This window comes from Planococcus citri, chromosome 1, assembly GCF_950023065.1.
Source record: "Planococcus citri chromosome 1, ihPlaCitr1.1, whole genome shotgun sequence".
Classification (NCBI taxonomy): domain Eukaryota; kingdom Metazoa; phylum Arthropoda; class Insecta; order Hemiptera; family Pseudococcidae; genus Planococcus; species Planococcus citri.
The window spans coordinates 69,443,921-69,464,082 of NC_088677.1; the positions used below are offsets into that span (position 1 = coordinate 69,443,921).

Consider the following 20,162-nt stretch of genomic DNA (forward strand, 5'->3'; position numbering starts at 1 on the left):
CCACGATTTTGAATTTTTATCTGTTTGGTTTTTTTTATCAGTTTGTTTGTGAGAAAATTTTTGGGGCAGACATTTTTTTTCAGAGGTACCCGGTAATGTTTAATCAAAATTTCAAAAATCCGAGGTCAAGGGCATTTCACCACTTTTACTAGAGAGTACCCTTTGTGATTGTGCGATTTATGGCATCGAACAAAACCTAAACTTTAGTCTAAAAACATTATCTAGAAACATTTCCTAATCTGAGTACCATACCATGCCAAATGAGTTCGCGAAATTTATTACAGACGAGTTGGCGAAAAAATATCAATATAGAATAGTAGGTACAAAATATATGAAGAAGAGACCTCAATAAAATAAAGACGGTGGCCCTAGTCACGTCGCATATCGATTATTAGATTTCGTTTCCGAGTGCTCGCTCGCATACAGTAATAAGCATAGTATGTATCTCTGCTTCTCTATCTCTACCTACCTTCCGCGCTGAGAATTTTGCATCGAGAGAGGCTGCAGAGCAGGGTCTCTACGAGTATATGGTTATTTAGTAGAAAATTGAATTCGTCTAGAATGGTTGGGTGATTTATGAAGCGGCTCGGTCCTCGAAGCGCGACGTCGACTCTTTAATACGAGATTAAATTATTAGCGAACGCTACATATTTTTATGTACTTTTTTCCCACAGAGATAGAGAATTTTTACGGTTCATTTTTGTAGATGTACCTTTTTAGTCGTTTGAATTTTTCTCATCTCTGCAAATTGGTCGATCGAAAAATCGCTACAGAGATGGCATACGTATACGATATTACCCATTGTCCTAGAGGTATATGCTAAAAGTATGTTAGTTCTGTCGTGTAATTTGCATTCTATGCAGTTGTTCGAATCGTAATGAAAAAAAAAAAAAGTAACTAGATTCTAGAATGATTTAATTTCGTTGGTTGTTCCATAAAAGAAAAGTATATCTACGCTACGTACCTCTCTCTACCTATGTATTTGCCACAAATAACAGAAAAAAGAAGGCTTTCACGTCGTATACAAGTTTCTCGATGGACGTGGCAAGCATACCATCATACATATAAATAGTGTCGGAAAATTCTCCTCAAGAAGTAAAAGGTCGCGTAATTTTTTTCCGAAAAGGTCGTACAAAAGTCGTACATCACATTTCGCTCGTCTACATTTATTACAATCATGTTTCGCATTCGCGTGCACAAATTTCGTCTATCTGCGAAACATATACGAGTAGACAGGAGTCATGTACGCTTTAATGGTTGTAAAAAAAATTATTCAATATCGAATAATTTCGTAGTATAAACATCATCTGCCTTAAATGGGGTTGTTATGGTTTCTAGTGGAAAGGAGGAGAGATGTGGTGATCGACATGCGACCACAGCCTTTCAAAATACATACGTAGTAGTGCGAGTAAACATCTTTTTCTTTCGACCATATTCGAGGTTTGTGTGACCGCATGGATGGAAGAAAAAAGCCAGTGTTTTCATCGCGTGTTTTTTACTCGTCTCGACATATTTTTATGTATTTTTCCACTCTCGTTCCACATGTACGAGTACTTAGACCTACAACTATATACATACATGTGGTACGAGCGAAAGGAAATTTGTCGAATACACGACAACGTGTCAACAAAAACACAGAAAGATGAAACGAGCGAGCGTGCACGCGATTTAGATTCTCTCGCAAAGGGATTAAAACAGCTAAACTGACGGTAGAAGGATAAACAACGATTTGGATATTTTTTGAAACAATAGAATTTTCCAGAAAAAGAAAACAAAACAAGGAGACTTTCGCGTTTCACAAAGCTGGTATCCCAATACACAGAAAAGTTTTAGGACTGGACAAAGCTAGATCGAAAGAGCATGAACAAAAAACACTTTGGAGCTTTGAAGAATTAATAAAAATCTTAGACCCAAAAGTGGCGAAAAAAAATCAAAATTTTGCTTCTAAAGTGTTGAAAAGGCTAAAATTTGGTATGCGCACTATTTTTAACCTTCCCCCACCCCCACCTGGATCAATGAAAACTGTGTTTGAGCTGTTTCAGGGTGTCTAACAAAATTTCAAAATAAAAAAGTAGGACTTAAGTAGGACTTTTAGCAGGACTTTCAGCATGTCATTTTTCGGACACTTATGGAATTTTTTAAGGGGGAGGGGGGATAAAAATTCACATTCAAGTTTTTGGCCAAATTTTTGTAAAAAAATGTTTGCTTTTCTTGTCTTCTAACACCTTATGATTTTATTTAAACAAGTAGGCAAACGCCATAAAATATAATGTTTCAATTGAATTTTTCGTTTGATTTTCTCCTTATCAATTTTAAAAATTCATGAACATCACATCATGTTCGCTTAAAATCAAATTTAACCAGAATTCTTTAATTTTGATTGTAAATATTTCATATTAAGTACTATTTGCTTCAAAATTTTAAAATTCGAATGTTATTTTTTGTTGAAAAATGGAAAATGTAAAAAGAAAATCAAATGGACCCGAGCGAAGCAAGGGCAAAAACTTTCGAAAATTAGTTTTCTACGAGGCATAAAAACGATAGAATTCGAATGATATTATTTTTTTGGAAAATCCAAAATAAAAAAAAAGCAAACAGCCTCGAAAGAAGCAAGGTCAAAAAATCTCGAAAATCAGTATATTTTCGAGAGATAGGTATAAAAAACGATGATGTTTGAGTAATGATGAGTTACTTATAAAAAGTTCGTCACTTTGTTTCAAAATATTGAAATTCGAATAATGATTTTTTTTTTTTTGAAAAATCCAAGATTGACAAAGTAAAGCGAACGGGCTTGAGCGAAGTGAGGGCAAAAGCTCTCAGAAATCAGTATTCCGAGAGGCATAAAAACGATGGTATTTGAATGCAAAAATTCAATCATGTTTTAGAGAAGTGAAAACAAAAAGTTTCTTTATGGAGGGAAGAGTTTATTTTTCTGATTCAAACTTTGAACATTTCTTGAATTAGAACAATAAGTTTTTTATGCGGGAAAAGAAGAGAAAATAGCCCGAGCGAAGCGAGGGCGAAAGCTCTCAAAAATGTGTAATTCAAAATCTAAAAAAGTCAACATATGAGCCCTCAAAATTCTGGAAAAAAGGGGAAAAATTGAAAGTTTTAAAAGACCTAATTGAAAAAAAGTAGGACTTCTGCATAAAATTGTTGAAAAGTAGGACTTTAGTAGGACCAAAAGGACTTTTGAAAAAAAGTAGGACTTTAGTAGGACTAATAGGACCAGTAGGACCTGTTAGACACCCTGTGTTTTTTGGAGCCTCCAGCAACCTGGAACGAAACCTAAAGTTTTGTTGGGAGGAGGGGGGGGGGTGATGTGCAACCGAAAATTTGTCGACTGATACGAGAAAAAAACTGCAAATTTTTCCGAATAAAACGAAAGATGAGAAAACAATATTGCCAGTCGACATTACAAGTAGGTCTTCTTATAGCTTATGATGACTTATAAAAAATTTTCGTTTTCCCAGTTCAATTTTTAGAAGCCTCAAACACGGAATTCTTTATTTTGTAAAAGAGACAAATTAGCCTGAGCGTTGCGAGGTCAAAAGTTTTCATAAGTTCGTATTTTGATAGGTGAAAAAACAATGTATTTTATGCGAAGAGTTTAATTTTTTCGGTTTCACAATTTTAGAATTTGAATGATGATTGTTTGGAAATTCTAAGTTTGAAAAAAAAGCAAACAGGCCAAGCTTTTGAAAATTCGTATTTTGATAAGTGAAAAAGCAGTGTTTTTTTATGTAAGAAATTTAATTTTTTTAGTTTCAAAATTTTAGGACTTAGAAATTCAAACTTTAAAAAATAAAAGCAAAAACAGGCCCGAACAAACTGAGGGCAAAAGCTTTTGAAAACAAAAATCGTATTTTGATAGATGAAAAAGCAATGTTTTTTTTTCATGCAAGAAATTTATTTTTTCTGGTTTCAAAATTTTAGGATTTGAATACTTAATGGTTTCTTTTTTAGAAATTCCAACTTTAAAAAATAAAAACAACATGGTATCTAACGGAATTTTTTTTAGAAAAAGATCACCATTTTTTCACTATTTTTCAACCAAATTTTCAAAAAGCTCTTCACTCAACTATCCCCCTTCTCCCACACACAAAAAAATTTAAAAATCAAATTTTTCACAGGAAATTTTTCAAAAAATTTAAATTAAAAGAAAATTTGCACACGAAGTATCTTTCAACTTCATAAAAAATAAACTGTTTTTTCAATAATTTGAAGAGTTTTGTTACGCGTTTTAATTTTTCAATTTTTTTACTACCTTTTTGACTCAATTCACTACTTTTTCACTACATTCACTACCTACCTATTAAATACCCTGGACAAACAGGGTCGTATGAAGCGAGGGAAAAATCTACCAAAAATTTGAATTTCGAGAAGTAAAAAAACGTTTATTTTTTAATTGTGAGGAGTTCATTTCTTGATTTAAACATTTTTTGAGTGTGAATAAGCGATTTTTAGAAAGTTTGATTTCGAAAAAGAAAAACCAATAACAGGCCTGAGCGAAGCAAGGGCCGAAGTTTTCAAAAATTTATAGGTAATTCAAGAAGTCAATTATTGGGTATTTCTTTACAGGAAGTCAATTTTTCCACATTTGGCATTTTTGAAAGTTGAGTAAGCAAACACCTAGGTACATTAAACAGACATTTTCCATAAGTAGAAATTCAGAAACAGAAAAACTACCTATTTACATTTTTAGATCGAGCGAAGCGAAGGCGAAAGACTTTTTCAAAATTTGCATCGAGGGGGGGGGGAGGTCTACCCCAAGTGCTTTAAAACCAGAGTTTCTTCCCTTGTTATTTCACTAAAATTGGTTAAATTACTAATAACAGTACCTTTTGGTCGGGTTTTTCACAATTTTTGCCTTGAAAAAAAAAACATACAGTATACACACATTTTAAAAGTTGAAAAAACTGAAAAACATGGGGTCATTTGAACTACTGTTTTCTTTCAAATTACAAATATTTCATACCATTTGACCAAGAAATGCCCAAGATGAACGCTACAAAAAGTGAAAATCTCAATTTTTTTAGGTTGCCCTCTCTCTCACCCTTCGCAACGTGGTCAGCTTCTAAATCATATTTCACCAGCGAAAATATTTGGCTACAGAAAAATTCTAAAAAAATTTAATGATCAGTGATCACGTCATCAAGTGGGTATAGTTTTGAGTTGCAGTATGTACTGTTTAGAAATACGAGTATATTCTAAAAATATTTAGTATAACATTCGTCACGTGTTCGTTTTGATTTTGAAAAAACAAAAAAAACAAAAAACCATTGATTTGTTCATACCTACTTAAAGAAAAAAATAACTTTAGTCGAATTGGTAGGGGTCAAAGTCACGTACGGTCTCATCCATTCATCAAAAAAAAAAAACTTTTCAAGTTCATCGTCACTCTACGAGCATCTTTGACTCCCCCTTTGAAAAAAAAAGTTCACCCCTTATTTCATCCTCAATCAAATCTTATCGATAGGTATCGCAATACGTTGTAAAAGTATACACAAAATCTCAGTAAACGCGAACCAACTTTCATCTTCTTCTCTTATAAGTACCTAGATAAAACTGAAAAAGAAAATACCAAAGACAGAGTACGATAAAGAGATCGCATAAAAAAAGAAAAGGTTAAGCGCACGCTACGGTATCGTATTTCAAAATAAACACCTCCCTTTGGTGGCTCGGTACTCGTACATGCGGCGGTGTGGCGAAAAATAGCCCGACATTGGGAATATCCCGCCCTTTAAATATCCATAAACGTAAAATTATAACCCGAACAAACATCATTCGCGTCATTTAAATTAACCTCTCGACGCAGATAAAACTTGTAGTTTTTTCCAGCCGACCAACTCACTCTCGTTCGCGTTCGCGGCGTCGTCGCTCGTCGAGCACGCGGCTATAATATCGTAAAAGTACATTGTGCGAGAGTACATCGTACTGTTATCGTCCTCCAATAAACCCTCCCTTCACACCTCACCTCCCTTCATGATGCTTGGTGCCTTTGCTTCAGCAGTGCTGTTATATCCGTGCTCAATATCCATTTTTCAATACTCTTGTAACCTACTAGGTACCTACCTAAATACGGTACATTTCGAGTACATACACGACGACGATGATACGATACGATATACGGGCCATGGAGATGGAGAATACGAGACCATAGAGTGCTGTGTGTGTGTACAGCTTTCCTTTCGCTACCAGAGTGTTGTAAATGCTTGCCTTGCCTCCCTGTCGGCTGCCTTTTGCCTTTTATAAAGTACGTCGTTAAAGGACCGTGCGAAAATTTTCATTCTCCATAAACACGACGTTTTACATGTTGATGTATGGTTTACGATGCCAGAGCGATATGGTATGGTTTGGTATGGTATACGTATTGTTGTAGTATTTCGACGAAAGTACGTACTTTATGCGGTAAAGTATTCGGCTGAAAATCACCCTTATGTCTAGGGCTAGGCGGCGGTAGGCAGGGGCAGGGGCACGGGCTGCGATGTTCTGTTCGGTTCGATTTCCGTGCCATCATTATGGTTTCTGACCCTGCCTACCTTGTCTCTTTCTGTTCTATCATAGGCTTCGGAATACGATTCAATTTTTCAGCCTTACGACGCGACGCCATCCACTACGCCGAGGCGGCAACTGTGCCGGAAAACTTTCTCAAGGCGAGTGTTCTCTTCCCCCCCTCATCCCTTTCCCCTCATATACTCTGTCAACCAGAGTTTCGAAGACGGTGGCGATGGCTGGTGTAGACACAGACGTAATACGCAGACCAAGATACGACAAATGCCGACGATTAAAATACGATTAAATCCTTTACGGTGAAGAAATTAAGGCCATCCCCAAAGTACTGTCAGTTGACCTCGTTTGTATAAGCTCTCTCAGCGTCCTCCAGCAAAGGGTACAACATAAATATGTGGTAGATAAAATTCAAAAACAATTTACAACGGAATCTTGCGCTCAGATTTGAATGAAACTAAGTTACTCGTAAATCGAAATCGAAAAACCATGTTCGTAGAACCCTCGTGACTGGAAGTTCATTTTTGGATGTTAACCCAATTTTTGGAAACTTGAAAAATTCAAAAAAAATCGTCGTTATCACGATTTTTTAATATTTCTAAGTGAATAATTACTCAAACCTTCATAACCAAAATTTTAGTCACCGAAACTGAGTTTTCAATTTTTGGCGAATTTTTGAAAATTGAAAATTTTTGATACGCTTCTTTAAAAAAAAAAAAAATCCATTTCTTTGGGAAAATGATGAAAATTGATTCAGAAACAGGGTGTCAAACAAACCTTCCAGACAAAAAATCATGACCTTTTCATGGCCTGTTTTTCACATTTTTACCGCATGAACCCCCCCCCCCCCCCCAATAAAAAATTAAATAACTTGAAACTGCGAGGAATTTTTTTCAATTTCTACTTAAGCAAATAAGCGTTTCATTTTTTTCATTTTTCTGATTTTTTGAACAAATTTTCAATTTTTCAATTTTTTTTTCATTTTATAGGCTTTTAAAAAAATTCAAGGGTGTTTCGAGCAAAATTCATGACTTTTCATGACTTTCATGACCGTTAGAGGCGTTAGACACTCTTTTAAACCAATTTCCCTGAACTTAATTTCACCAAATACGGTCATTCTGAAGCCTACAGCGTGATTTTCGATTTCTCCAGAATTTTAACCTATTTAATGAGTTCGTTCATAAAATGATCCGATTTTCAGACGGACATCTCGAGTGTTTTTTTTTTGACAAGTAGATATTAAATAGAAAGGTTCAAAAAATTAAGTAAAAATTTTCTGTTCATAGGGCGAATGACTGCACGTTATATAAAAGCTACCTCCGTAAATTCGAATCTCGCAATTTCGAGCAATTCTGAAGCCTCCAGCGCGACTTTTCGACTTCTCTAGAACACTAAATTTCTCCAGAAAGGGTTAAAAGCGAGTTACAACGTACTGAAGACCTATTCAACGAGTTTATTCACATTTGAACCGATTTCCAAGTGGAAACTACGGTTATAGTTTTTCTGATCAACACTTTTTTTCACAAAAAAAAATCAAAAGCTTCCTGTTCCACGAGAAATTTGTGAAATTCGCACGAATGGCTGAATTTTGTCTAAAACCAACCCCCGAATTCGAATTCCACAGTTTTGAGCAATTCTGGCGCCTCCATCGCTATTTTCGACTCCTCGAGAATGTCAAAATTTTTCCAGGAGGAGTAAAACTCAATTTTATCTGCAGCTAAAAATCGAGTTGTGGCTTATTCTCGTCCTATTCAACGTGTTTACCCACATTTAGGCAGGTTTCCAGGTAGAAACCCCAGGTGGGTTTTTTTGACCAACACATTTTCAATGATGACGGAGAATTCTGTTTATGGAACACCTTCCAGGAAGCTGGGAATCGGCTCAAGTCCGAATAAACTCGTTGGACAGGTCGAGAATAAATCACAATTCTATTTTTAGTTGCCCAAATTAACATCTCCACGTCTTCTGGAGAAATTTTAAAATTCTGGAAGGATCTGAAATCGCGGTGGAGGCTCCAGAATGGCTGCAAATGGTCAAATTCGGTTCGCAGGAGCAGTTTGAGAATCAATTTTTATGATTTTTTTGAAAAAATAGGACATATTTTTACAAGAGGCGTACACTAATCGTCGAAAATGGTCAATTTTCAATTTTTAAAAATTCACCAAGCCCAAAATCGAAAATTCAATTTGGGTAGCAAAAATTTTGGGACGGGCACCTCAAGAGATTCCCTTATCAGGAGTATCAGTTTAAAAGTGAATTCTTGACAAACCTCTATACTCCAAAAAAGGCGGGAAAGTTGAATTTTCAATTTTGAGTAGTTTATGTACATATTTTAGGACATTGTTTTGACTTTTACTCTTCTCAACTCAAAATTTTCAAAACCGAAACCTTTATCGAACGTATGATTTCTTAACCTCGCACCCCCCCCCCCCCCCCTCAACAGGCGCAAACCCTAGACCAGCTTTCAATCACACGTTAATATAAACGAGCACCGATCGATTCTCCGCTCCAACTTCGTTCGTACACTTTTATATTAAACAAATGGACCACTCGTTCCACTCCATTTAAACCGCATAAAAATTAATCGTTTGATAAAAATTTATCACGTAAAAATTTCTCAAGGTCAGCGAAATTCGCGCATTTCACGTTAATTTTGAGCTTTGATCAACAGCACGTATACTAATACGAGGGTTTCGGTCGCGTTAAATTCGCCCATTACCCGCCCAATAAGCGCGTTACGCTAATTACCGCTGCGTTGATTTGGCAGCTTATCAGCTACCTACTATCGAATACATACACAGACACACTAATAAACCGTATAAATATTCGCGTCATCGTCGGCGGCGGCGTCGTCGTCGTACAACCAACAAAATATTCTCATTATGACGAAAAAAAGCTTTCGAAAAATTTCATTATCGTGTAATACGTAGACACTAGACAGGCATACTCTCAAGTCTGCGACTCGCCAGCAGTGTAAACAATACGCCACCCTTGATATGTACTCGTAAATCATTTTCGTCGAAATTTGAACACGATGACGACGACGAGCGACGCGATCGTACGAATAATCCCGATGACGACAGGTACGTGATACATTATTGGCTCAATCCACCGTAATTTTTACCAAATACCCTCCTAGAGGGACCTTTAAATCTACGACCAAAATTCTGGCGAAAAAAATCTCGACAAAAAACGTGCTAATCGCTTCGAAAAAATTCCATCACGTAAACCAATGACGAGGTACCTCTACCTACTTCAGAGCGGTAAATCAGAATCACGAGCTGATAAACACGCAGCCTATGGTTTTGTGTGGCGGAGAGGAGGGGGAGGCAGGAGTCTGCTATACCAGTGTCCGTCAAATCAATCCTCTTCCTCGTAAAATTAATTTACGTTAGCTGTACTTAGGACGATGAGGCAAAAGTGAAGGGATGGAAGGAAGAAGGGTGACGTAAACGTATTTTTCGGCGAGAATTTAATTTAAGCTCGGATTAATATTAGTACATCGGTCTATCATATCTGGGGCTCGTCTCTGGTTCCACGTTCGGGTTCGGTTCGCATTCGGCGGTCGTTCATATTATCGTAAGCTTCGTTTAAAACGATTAAATTAGGTGCCTAAAGTACGTCTACGTACGTATCGTCTACGCATAAGCGATCGCCTACTCATCGAAAAGATATCGACTGCCTCTTTCACCCTGCACACGTTGCGTTGGCTTTTAGTTGCCGAGATTTTACGCACAGATATGTCTCATCAAAATCGTTAAATTGTATATCGGCAGAGGTGATCCCTGCGTCGTCCGCCTCTCTCGTATGTACAAGTTCCCAAAAACAGCATTCATCGTCATCAGCATCGAGGTGGGATGATGGGGGTGGTGGTGGTCGTCGTCTCGGGCCAGATTAATAACCCGATTTACTGGCTTTTCGATGGAATTTTCATTATGTAACCCTCGAGTCAGTCGTCGGTCGGCTTTATTATTTCGCACGTTTGTAAACCTTCTGCTCGTGCTCTAGCTGGCTCGTATTATTATAGCTTTCGGCAATACACGATATGATTTTCCGCCTTGGTCGTCGCGAAATTACGCGTAGGTACCTTAATTTCACCAACTTATACCACCTCGAGCTCGCTTTCTTACTGCTTTAACGCTTAACGCTAACCGCGTCTTAAAGAGACTTCAGATTAAACTATGTAGTTAGTATGGTAACACTTCGGGTTTCCTGCAGGTACACGCGACTACGAAATCTTACTACCGAGCCTGCTCGAGAGATAGCAAAAAATTTTGGAATTTGGAAACACATCAACTCGTAAAGAAACCTACCCCCCCCCCCACCCCAATGGCACCCATTTTTCGCACACAAAGTTCAATTTGCAGAAGAGGGATCTATACATTTTTTAGAGGAAAAAATCCATTCATGTTCATTGATTTTTTTCTAAAAATTCACTCAATTTTTAGACATCCCCTCAACCAGCTACGAAAATTACTTGAATACAATTTCGAAAATTTTAGAACCCCTTTTTCTCTTCCTAAAATCAAATAAACTGGAATGACGTCACGTAATTGGATACCTATAATGGCACTAATTTGAAATAAGACTCGAACACTAATTTTTATGACCCTAACAACCAAATACAACATCAAGTTCAGGAGCCTTTCATCAACAAAGTATTCTCAAATTCGAAATCAGCACCTCTGAAAACCCAACAAACCATAGGACACACGAATTTTCAATTTTTTGAAATTTTTGGGGCTTGTAGAAAGGCTTAGGGAGGCTCGTATCAAAAAAGTGAACTCAAATTCGAAATCAGCACCTCTAACAATCCAACAAACTATAGGTCACACGAGTTTTCAATTTTTTGAAAATTTGGGGCGTATACAAGGGTTTAGGTAGGCTCGTATCAAAAAATTAAATTCAAATTCGAAATCAGCACTACGGGAAACCTAACAAACGATATGCCACATCATTTTTATTTTATTTCAAAATTTGATCAAAATTGAGGGGGGGGGGGCTCTTTCAAGGTGTCAAAATCCTAGAAACAAAACATGCTTGGATGTACTCAGTAAAATATAATACACACTCTGGATTCTTTTTCCATTTTCAAGCGATGAGCTGTAGATTTCGAAAAATACATATATTTTAAAATTGAGCTTTTGAAAAATGTTGAACTTTGAACTTTTAAGAAAATCAACTTTGAGGGTTCCCAAGAAATTAAACTTCGAGCATTTGTAAAAGTTCAACTCAAAGCTTTGAAAAATAATTCAAATTTAAATGTTCACAAAAAGTTCAACTTTGCACTCTCGCAAAAAGGCCAATTTTGAACTTTCCTAAAAAGTTCAATGTCAAAGCTGGTCAAAAAACCACTCTTGAAGTGTCACTCCCAAAATCGGCTCAAATGTAGATAAACTCGTTAAACAGATCGAGTATAATACACAACTCGATTTTTAGCTGCCCAACCGCATATTCACGCCTTCTGGAGCAAATTCAAAATTCTGGAGAAATTGAAAAATAGCACCGGAGGCTCCAGAATGGCTGGAAATTGTGAAATTTGGATGTGGAGAGTTAGTTTTGGACAAAATACAGCGATTCGCGTGAATTTCAAAAATTTCCACACAAGCTTTTGATTTTTTGGATTTTTTAATTTTGAAAAAAGCTGGTCAAAAAGCCACTTTTGAGGTGTCACTTTCAAAATCGGCTCAAATGTGGATAAACTCGTTAAACAGGTCGGGTATAATATACAACTCGATTTTTAGCTGCCCAACTGCATATTCACGCCTTCTGGAGCAAATTCAAAATTCTGGAGAAATTGAAAAATCGTGCTGGAGGCTCCAGAATGCCTGGAAATTGTGAAATTTAGATTAGGGTTATTAATATTAGTTTTGGGACTTGTTTTGACCATTTTTACTGATCAAGTACGTACTTTTTAAAAAAAAGCATAAATCGCCAAAAACAGTAAATTTTGAATTTTCAAAAATTCGCCAAAAATCGAAAAATGAACTTGGGCAGCTGAAAATTTGGTTTTAAGGGTTTTAGAGTATGCTTTTTTCAAAAATCGCGGTCCCGTTCAAATCGGAGTGGGACACCTCAAGAGGTCCCCTTGTTAAAAATTTTGAACTTTCAAAAAAATTGAAAAAAAAAATTCAAATCTAAAATTTTCATCCTTTGCATCATGTATTCAATATAATTTTCTTCTCGAGTAATTTTTTCTGCCTCCTTCATCGAAAATTTCAAGAAAAGGGGAAGGAGAAGGAGAGAAAGAAAGGGTGAAAAGATGGAAAAATTTCGAAATAATAATATTATTATGTTTTTACCCCCTTCACCGAGTGCACTAATCTTAAGGAATTTTTTTTGAAAAAATAACTACTATTTGTCACCACCTTTTTTCAACCCCATTTTCAGAAATCTGTTCACTCGACCCTCCCCTCCCACCCCCTCCCCCTCAAAAAAATTAACATAGCCTCATTTTTCACAGAAATTTTTTGAAAAAAATTGAAATTGGAAGAACATTTGTATCAGTACAAAGTATTTCTTAATTTCAATCAAAATAATTAAAGAACAAGTTGCCAGCTCCAACAAAAATTAACGTTTTTTTTCAATGATTTGATGGTTGTTGTTGCGCGTCCGAATTTTTTCACTACCTTTTTGACCACTTTTCCACTAATTTAACTGCCTGTTATGCCCTGAATTCATTGTTTTCAATTTTCAGTTTTTTTAGACTTTTCAGAGATTTCGGCCGATTAATACTCGTATCTCAGATTAAAAAGAAATAATAGCTACATATATCAAAGAGGTGGAGGAGGGGGTCGGGGGGGTTCCAGAATTTCATTTCCCAGGTCTTTCGAGCACCTTTAGAATGAACATTTTTCACCGATACGAATCTCTGTCTCCAATCTCAACGGGAAAAAAGGGCTCTTCCGCGAGATGACCTGCGATATCTCGCCTCCTGGCGCAGAACTCCCTTCGCAATAAAAGTTACCTAAAATCGCACGACAGGTTCGACGAGAAGTTTTCCATTCGCGTATGATGAAAAAATAACTCGATTCGAGTCGATAAAACGAGAATACGAGTATAAGAAACATAGAAGGAAAAAATAATATAAACTTAGGACAATTCAAACGAGCGACGACGACGCTGTATATCTTCTTTATCAAATTCTCTCTAGTTTTCGTTAAATTTAGCTTCTTTTTACTTCTTACGAAGCGCGGCACAACGACATCGTCGAAGTTTTACGATCAATCTACAAGACTCGTACGCAGGTACAGTAGGTAATAGGTATATCAATAAATCGCGTCAAAAACCTTAATAAAAAACCTCCATATCGAATTGGACGCTGGAATCAGATGGTATACGAGAGAGGAAAGGAGGAGAGGGTATTTTTACACCATCATTGCAACGTTTTCTCTTTTTTATCGTTAAGGATGCGATTTGAAACACGACGCTAGAAAAAACAACTATCTCTAAATCTCTCAAGACAATGGCGATGAACTTGGACACGAAAAACACATCGAATACATCGATTTCTCTATTTCAGGTATACAATATGATTTATGCTAAGCTCTTCATTTTCGCATTCATCTGTACGATACTGTGCTGTGCAATTCTCTGTTTCTTTCGGTACAAGATTTAGTCATCGGCGGGTGAGAAAACGGCGCGAAAGCTGCGACGTCAGGCGCCATGCCTGACCGACGCATTTCGAGTAAATTCGACGAGGCGTCTGCGACATGTACTATAACGATTCTTCATCTTCTTAGTCGTATTGCTCCTTTAGACCAGGTCCTTTTCACAACCTTATTGCTACAGCAGGTCTAACCAGGTTTGTCCAGGAAGATGGCGAGTACTGGGTAAAAGGGTACATACCACCCCCTTGCCATAATAAACGAACACAATATTTTTATTTTCAGGGTACCCTGCCATCTCTAACACTTGTCTCTACACCCTGCTCTTCATCTAACATCCACTGGACCACTTCACACCATATCCTAGGACTTCGCACACCTCATCCTTAGAGACAACACAGCAAAACACGAAGAGAATAGCAATGCAGAGAGTCAGCTACACATTGTATCGTACGTATTTGCCCGATCCCCAGAGATACAAATACATATTACCCTGTATTCTTCGCTCACCTAACCTTTTCTCTTTACCTTTTCACTCCCGCCCTCCCCCTCGTCCATCTTTTTTCGCTTTCGCGAGCGTTGTTATTGCTAAAGCCTTTTCTTCTTCTTCTCTTTTTACGGCATTTTATTATCATTTCGATTCCAATCTACGTTTACTATATTTCTAATGTTCGAAAACGACGACGAAGACGACGATTTAATCAGCTGATAACGACCGCGTATCTTTTAGCCTTTTTTCAAAACTTTTTTTTTCACCCTTTTCGTACAGTAATTCTCGACGCTATTTGACGAGTCTGCCGGCACGTTAAATGTACCTACATACAGGGTGTCTCGAAAGAAGACCATTTTTTTTTTACATCGATAGGATACTGTGAACTGCGAAGGTGTAATGCCGAACAAAGTTGGGTTGTGTTTGTTTGTCTATATCTTTCGAAATGCAGGGGCGAATTAATTTGAAATCCGATACTTCATCTCTTTGTTTTTCGCACGAGTTTCCAATCGTGTATGTTTAAACAAAAGTTTACCTATTTTGATTACTGTTCTGCAACTTTTCGTTTCGGGTATTTATTTTTATGGTCATTTTTTTTTGTTTTACTCCTACGGTCATCTTCTTACACCTTCTTGTATAATGTATTGATGTGTACATGGTACATAGAAGAATGCACGTCACAACAGCACCCACAAGATTTTCGTCTCGAGTTCGAAAATCCGACTATTTTTCCATCATTCCATCCCACTTAATTTTCTATGATTGAATTATTTTTTTCATTCGAAAAATAGTAATTGGCATTTCATTAATTGGATACAAAGTATAAAAAAGCACGATAGATAATATTCCACAGAAATTATTTTCCGCAACTTCTTTGAAAACTCTCCGTACAAAACGTCTGAAGATCATAACATCACCACATTAAACACTTCCAGTCAAAAAATCTAAAGAGTAAAGACCATGAAAATTATCACGCAAGAGAAATCTCAATGCATAAAAATTTTGAAACTGAAAAATCTCAAGATAAAACAGTCATTTGATAGAAAAACCGAATGAAAAAAAAATCGAGACACAAAAATCTTGATATTGAAAAACTTGGAGACTTCCTACAATTAAAAAACGTTGAGACAAAAAATTTCAGAGCATAAAAATTTTTGAAACTAAAAACTTTTGAAGACCAAAAGATTATCTGAAAACAGAATTTAAGGCAAAAAACGTTGGCACTAAAAAGCCTGGTGACTAAAGAAATCACAAAATTTGAAAATTTTGGGGCAAAAAATTTCAGAAAACGAAAATCTTGAAACTGAAAAATCTGGTAACCAAATAAATTACCAGGCAAAAAAATATCCGGAGACTAAAAAATTGACCAAAATGAAATCGCGTACGAAAAAATCTGAGCACTGAAAAATCCGAAAACTAAAAAACCTCAAAATCAAAATATTTTGAGACAAGAAATCACCAAATAGAAAATGTCGAGATCAAAAAATCTCAGAACAAGAAAGAAACTAAGAAACCTGGAGACCAAAAAATCCTCAGACAAAAAATTAGAGGCAAAAAATCTTGTAATCTGAAAATCTTGAGACCAAAAAATCTCAGAACAAGAAAGAAACTGAGAAACCTGGAGACCAAAAAATTACCAGAAAATAATTCCAGGCAAGAAAAAATGTTTCAAACAAAAATTTTAGAACATGAAAAACAACTCGTAACTGAAAAATCTGGAGACCAAAAAATCCTCAGACAAAAAAGTTGAGGAAAAAAGCTTGAGATTGAAATAACCCGGGGATTAAAAAATCTTGAAATCTGAAAATTTTGACCAAAAAATTTCAGGAAATAAAAAACATCTTGAAACTGAGAAATCTAGAAACCAAAAAATCCTCAGACAAAAAAATTAGGGAAAAAATCTTTAGACTGAAAAAACCTGGGGAGTAAAAAATCAAAAAATCACCAGAAAAAAATTCGGGACAAGAAAGAAGAAAATGTTTCAACCAAAAATTTTAGAACATGAAAAACAACTCCTAACTAAGAAATCTGGCGACCAAAAAAATCATCAGATAAAAAATTCAAGGCAAAAAATCTTGTGACTGGAAAAACCTAAGGACTAAAAAATCTTGAGACTAAAAAATTTCAGGACAAGAAAAACATCTTGAAAGTGAGAAATCTGGAGACCAAAAAATCACCAGGAAAAAAATCAAGACCAAAAATCTTGTTACTGAAGAACTTGGAGACCAAAAAAGTCTCGAAATCAAAAAATCACCATGAAAATTCACTAGACATAGAATCTGGAAAACAAAAAACCGCCTGAAAAAATTCGAGAAAAAAATTCTTGGGACTAAGAAACTTGAAAACTAAGTCTCAAAATTCAAACGATTTTGATGAAAAAAATATTGAGACCAAAAAATGTGGTAGTGAGATCATACAATTTTTCAAACTAAGAGAGACCAAAAAAATTATAAAACAAAAAATCACATGGGAAAAAAATTTAGACAAAAATTATTGAGACTACTCCCAAAGGCTAAAAAATCTGGAACTCGAAAAATTTTGAAAAAAAACGTACAACTGAAAAAACTAAGTACTTACAGATAAAGAGCCAGATCAATATAAAATAATCTGGACACCAAGAAATCGTCCGATGAAAAACTTTTGGGACAAAAAAATCTCTAGGAGGACAAATCTTGAGAAAATTTTGAAAATATGAAGTAACTCGAATTCTCATCAATGTTCAAAGTTTTTGAGCTCGAACACATTTGCTTTATGAAATTTAGCTTCCTGGTGTTCCCTTTGGCTCCAAATAAAAACGACGTACCAAGGAGAGGAGACGGGGCGGGGAGGGGATTGAACTAAATCTTAACAAATTCGTCAGTACAAAGACTACGCAAAAAAATCAAACACCTCCTGAAACACAAAAACCAGGCAACTAAACACACACATTGCATGCATTTACAACACAACAGTCGCAAGAAACTCATCTCCTGCATCTGGGACACCTTGTATGGCCGGTATTTTTCGCCAAATAACCTACAACCTTGTCCTGTTTCTTCATTTTTTTTCTTCTGCCAAATAAAAAGCTGCTTATTATCGTCGCACCGAGGATAACAATTTCAGCAGCTCGACGTTTCTCGCTGTGCGTTGCCACCTCCTGCATCACTTCTTCTTTGTGCCCATCGTCGTCGTCTTCGTCGCATCGTTTACATAATCATCTTTCAATGGGGGTTTTTCCCTCCCTGCAGTCCCTACAATAGCTCTGGCTGGCATGGCGTGGCGTTTTCTCTTTCACGTAATTTTCTCACGCGCGCTCTCGAAAACAAAACTCATTTTTCAATATGAATTCTTCTTCGGATATATACGAATGAAAAATACACTCTACGATTATATCAATGCCAATGTCGAAGTCGACGCCGGGCCGCGCCAAGGTTAAGACGTCCCTCTGCACTCTTCGATCGTCTCGATTCAATTCGTATAATCGACATTTTCCCTCAATCGTCGCTCATTTTTTTCCATTTTCCTCATCGCCGGATATATAAGTATAATATTGTTAATCGGATAAATTGAAAAACGCCTTCTTCCAGTTTCGTTTTTCGTTTCTCGTACACGATTATGCCATCTGTTTATGTATATGACATGACACGACATCAAAACTCGAACAAACCACAACGACGATGACTGCGATATCTGCATTTGGAACACAACACGCAATACACCGAAGAAGAAGAAGAAGAAGAAGAAAAAGGAAAAATCACACCAGACTATAAAAATCTTTCAATCAAAGTAAAACCAATATCAATTTCACGATGTAGGTAAACGTCGTCGTCGTCGTCGCCGCAAAAAGAAAACATAAACAGAGAATGGAACCGTGCAGCAGGCGACGGGGAGCAGGGGAGAGGAAAAAAAGCACAACTTTACCGCGAGCAGCACACAACAAAGTACCTTACTCGTTCGACGTACGTTCGAAGCCCGTTCAACCGTTAAATATCAAAATAAAGCCGACATTTTTCACCGAATGATATTTATACCTTAGCTTATGTAGTACGGGGCGTGATCGGCTCGGCACAGCGACGCAATATGTACCTCGAAAAGTACACGCACCGCATAAACAGACCGACCTATTCGACATATGCTACGTAAACAGATGTACGAGCAATATAAGAAATAGGCGAAGAGGTACTCGGGTAAAAAGGTATCGAAAAAATACGCCGCGTCAAACGCGAAGAACCTCGTGACCTACTCGAAACAAAATGAAATAACCCCGAAGAGTTTTTACACATAAAAAAAATACAGGCACAAGGAGTGAAATAAACTCAATAATGCCAAACCACGAGCAACTCGACGAAATAAATACAGCTACAGAACTTCACTCACCTAAGTCGTTATCCGTTGACGAGCCTTCCTCGCGATCTTCTCCTTGTCTACGAATCCTTTCGACTGCAGAAAGAAGAAAAACAAAACGAATTACATATTGAACATTCAGTGATACGTGCTAATACATTATTTATAATATGATACATCAGCCAATTCTAAATAAATCTAAAAATATCAAATTTCTGAATCCCAAATCTACATAAACAAATATGGTAATGATAGCAAATCTATTACTAATATGAAACTACATATTACCACTTTTGAAAAAACTGGCGAGATTTTCAATGCGAATTTCTTAATTAAAATGCATTAACAAATTAACAAATTTGCTCAGTGCACAGTGCACTCTCTAAGCGAAGCAACCTTCGCTTCGGTAGAAGTTGACGAATCCAATTTACAAGGGATGGCTTTAAATATCTACGTTTTCAACTTCCTAATTAGATTATCTGCACAGTGGAATTTTCCACATCGATTGGCACACAAGGAAGTTTCCACATAGCTTTTCTATTGGGAGCGAGAAGAGCTAAAATTTACTTTTTTTCCATCAAGTTTTCAAAGAACAAAAATTCAAATTTAGAGAGAGGACTTCACACTATAACAATTTTTACTAATCATGACATAAAACTAAAATTCTTGGGAAAAAATGATTTTTTTCAACATTACTGGGAGGCTTTGTAATGGCGAAAAATCGTCTTAGATGGACAAATCGATTAAGTAACCCCAGTAACCAAAAAAGCTCGAAAAAGTAACCATAAAATGGCTAAAAAAAAATAACTATTCTAGTGAAGAAAATAATCATTCAAAAAAACTAAAACTTTTCATATTTATTGAAAATCCAAAAATAGAACTCGATAGAAACTAGCACAATTTCAGCAAAAAGTAGGACTTTTCGGCAATTATTTCCAAAAAAATAGAACTACTTAGCAACTTTTTGATTAAAAAGAGCGAGATTTTTTTGACAATTTTGAGCAACAAAGTAAGAATTTTCGCAATTTCTGGCGAAAAAGCGACACATTAGGACAATTTTTGAAAAAGGGAGACTTTTTGGAATTTTATGAAAAAAAAATGAAACATGATTTTCAACAACTTTTGGCAAAAAAACGAAACTTTTTAGCAATTTACACAAAAAACAAGATTTCTTGACAATTTAAACAAAAAATGAGACCTTCAGAAATTTTTGGTAAAAAAGGGAGAAACTT

At 36.2% G+C, this 20,162-nt stretch overlaps 1 protein-coding gene across 10 annotated transcripts in view; it reads right to left on the reverse strand.

The window, feature by feature from the left end:
• The window catches only part of RhoGEF2 (Rho guanine nucleotide exchange factor 2), a 312,288-nt gene that overhangs the window by 264,466 nt on the left and 27,660 nt on the right, over positions 1-20,162 (reverse strand). For all 10 annotated transcript variants that reach the window (XM_065350872.1, XM_065351125.1, XM_065350958.1 and 7 more), the window contains one exon: positions 18,964-19,026. In XM_065350872.1, coding sequence (XP_065206944.1) covers positions 18,964-19,026 — 63 coding nt within the window. The remainder of the gene's footprint in view (positions 1-18,963; positions 19,027-20,162) is intronic.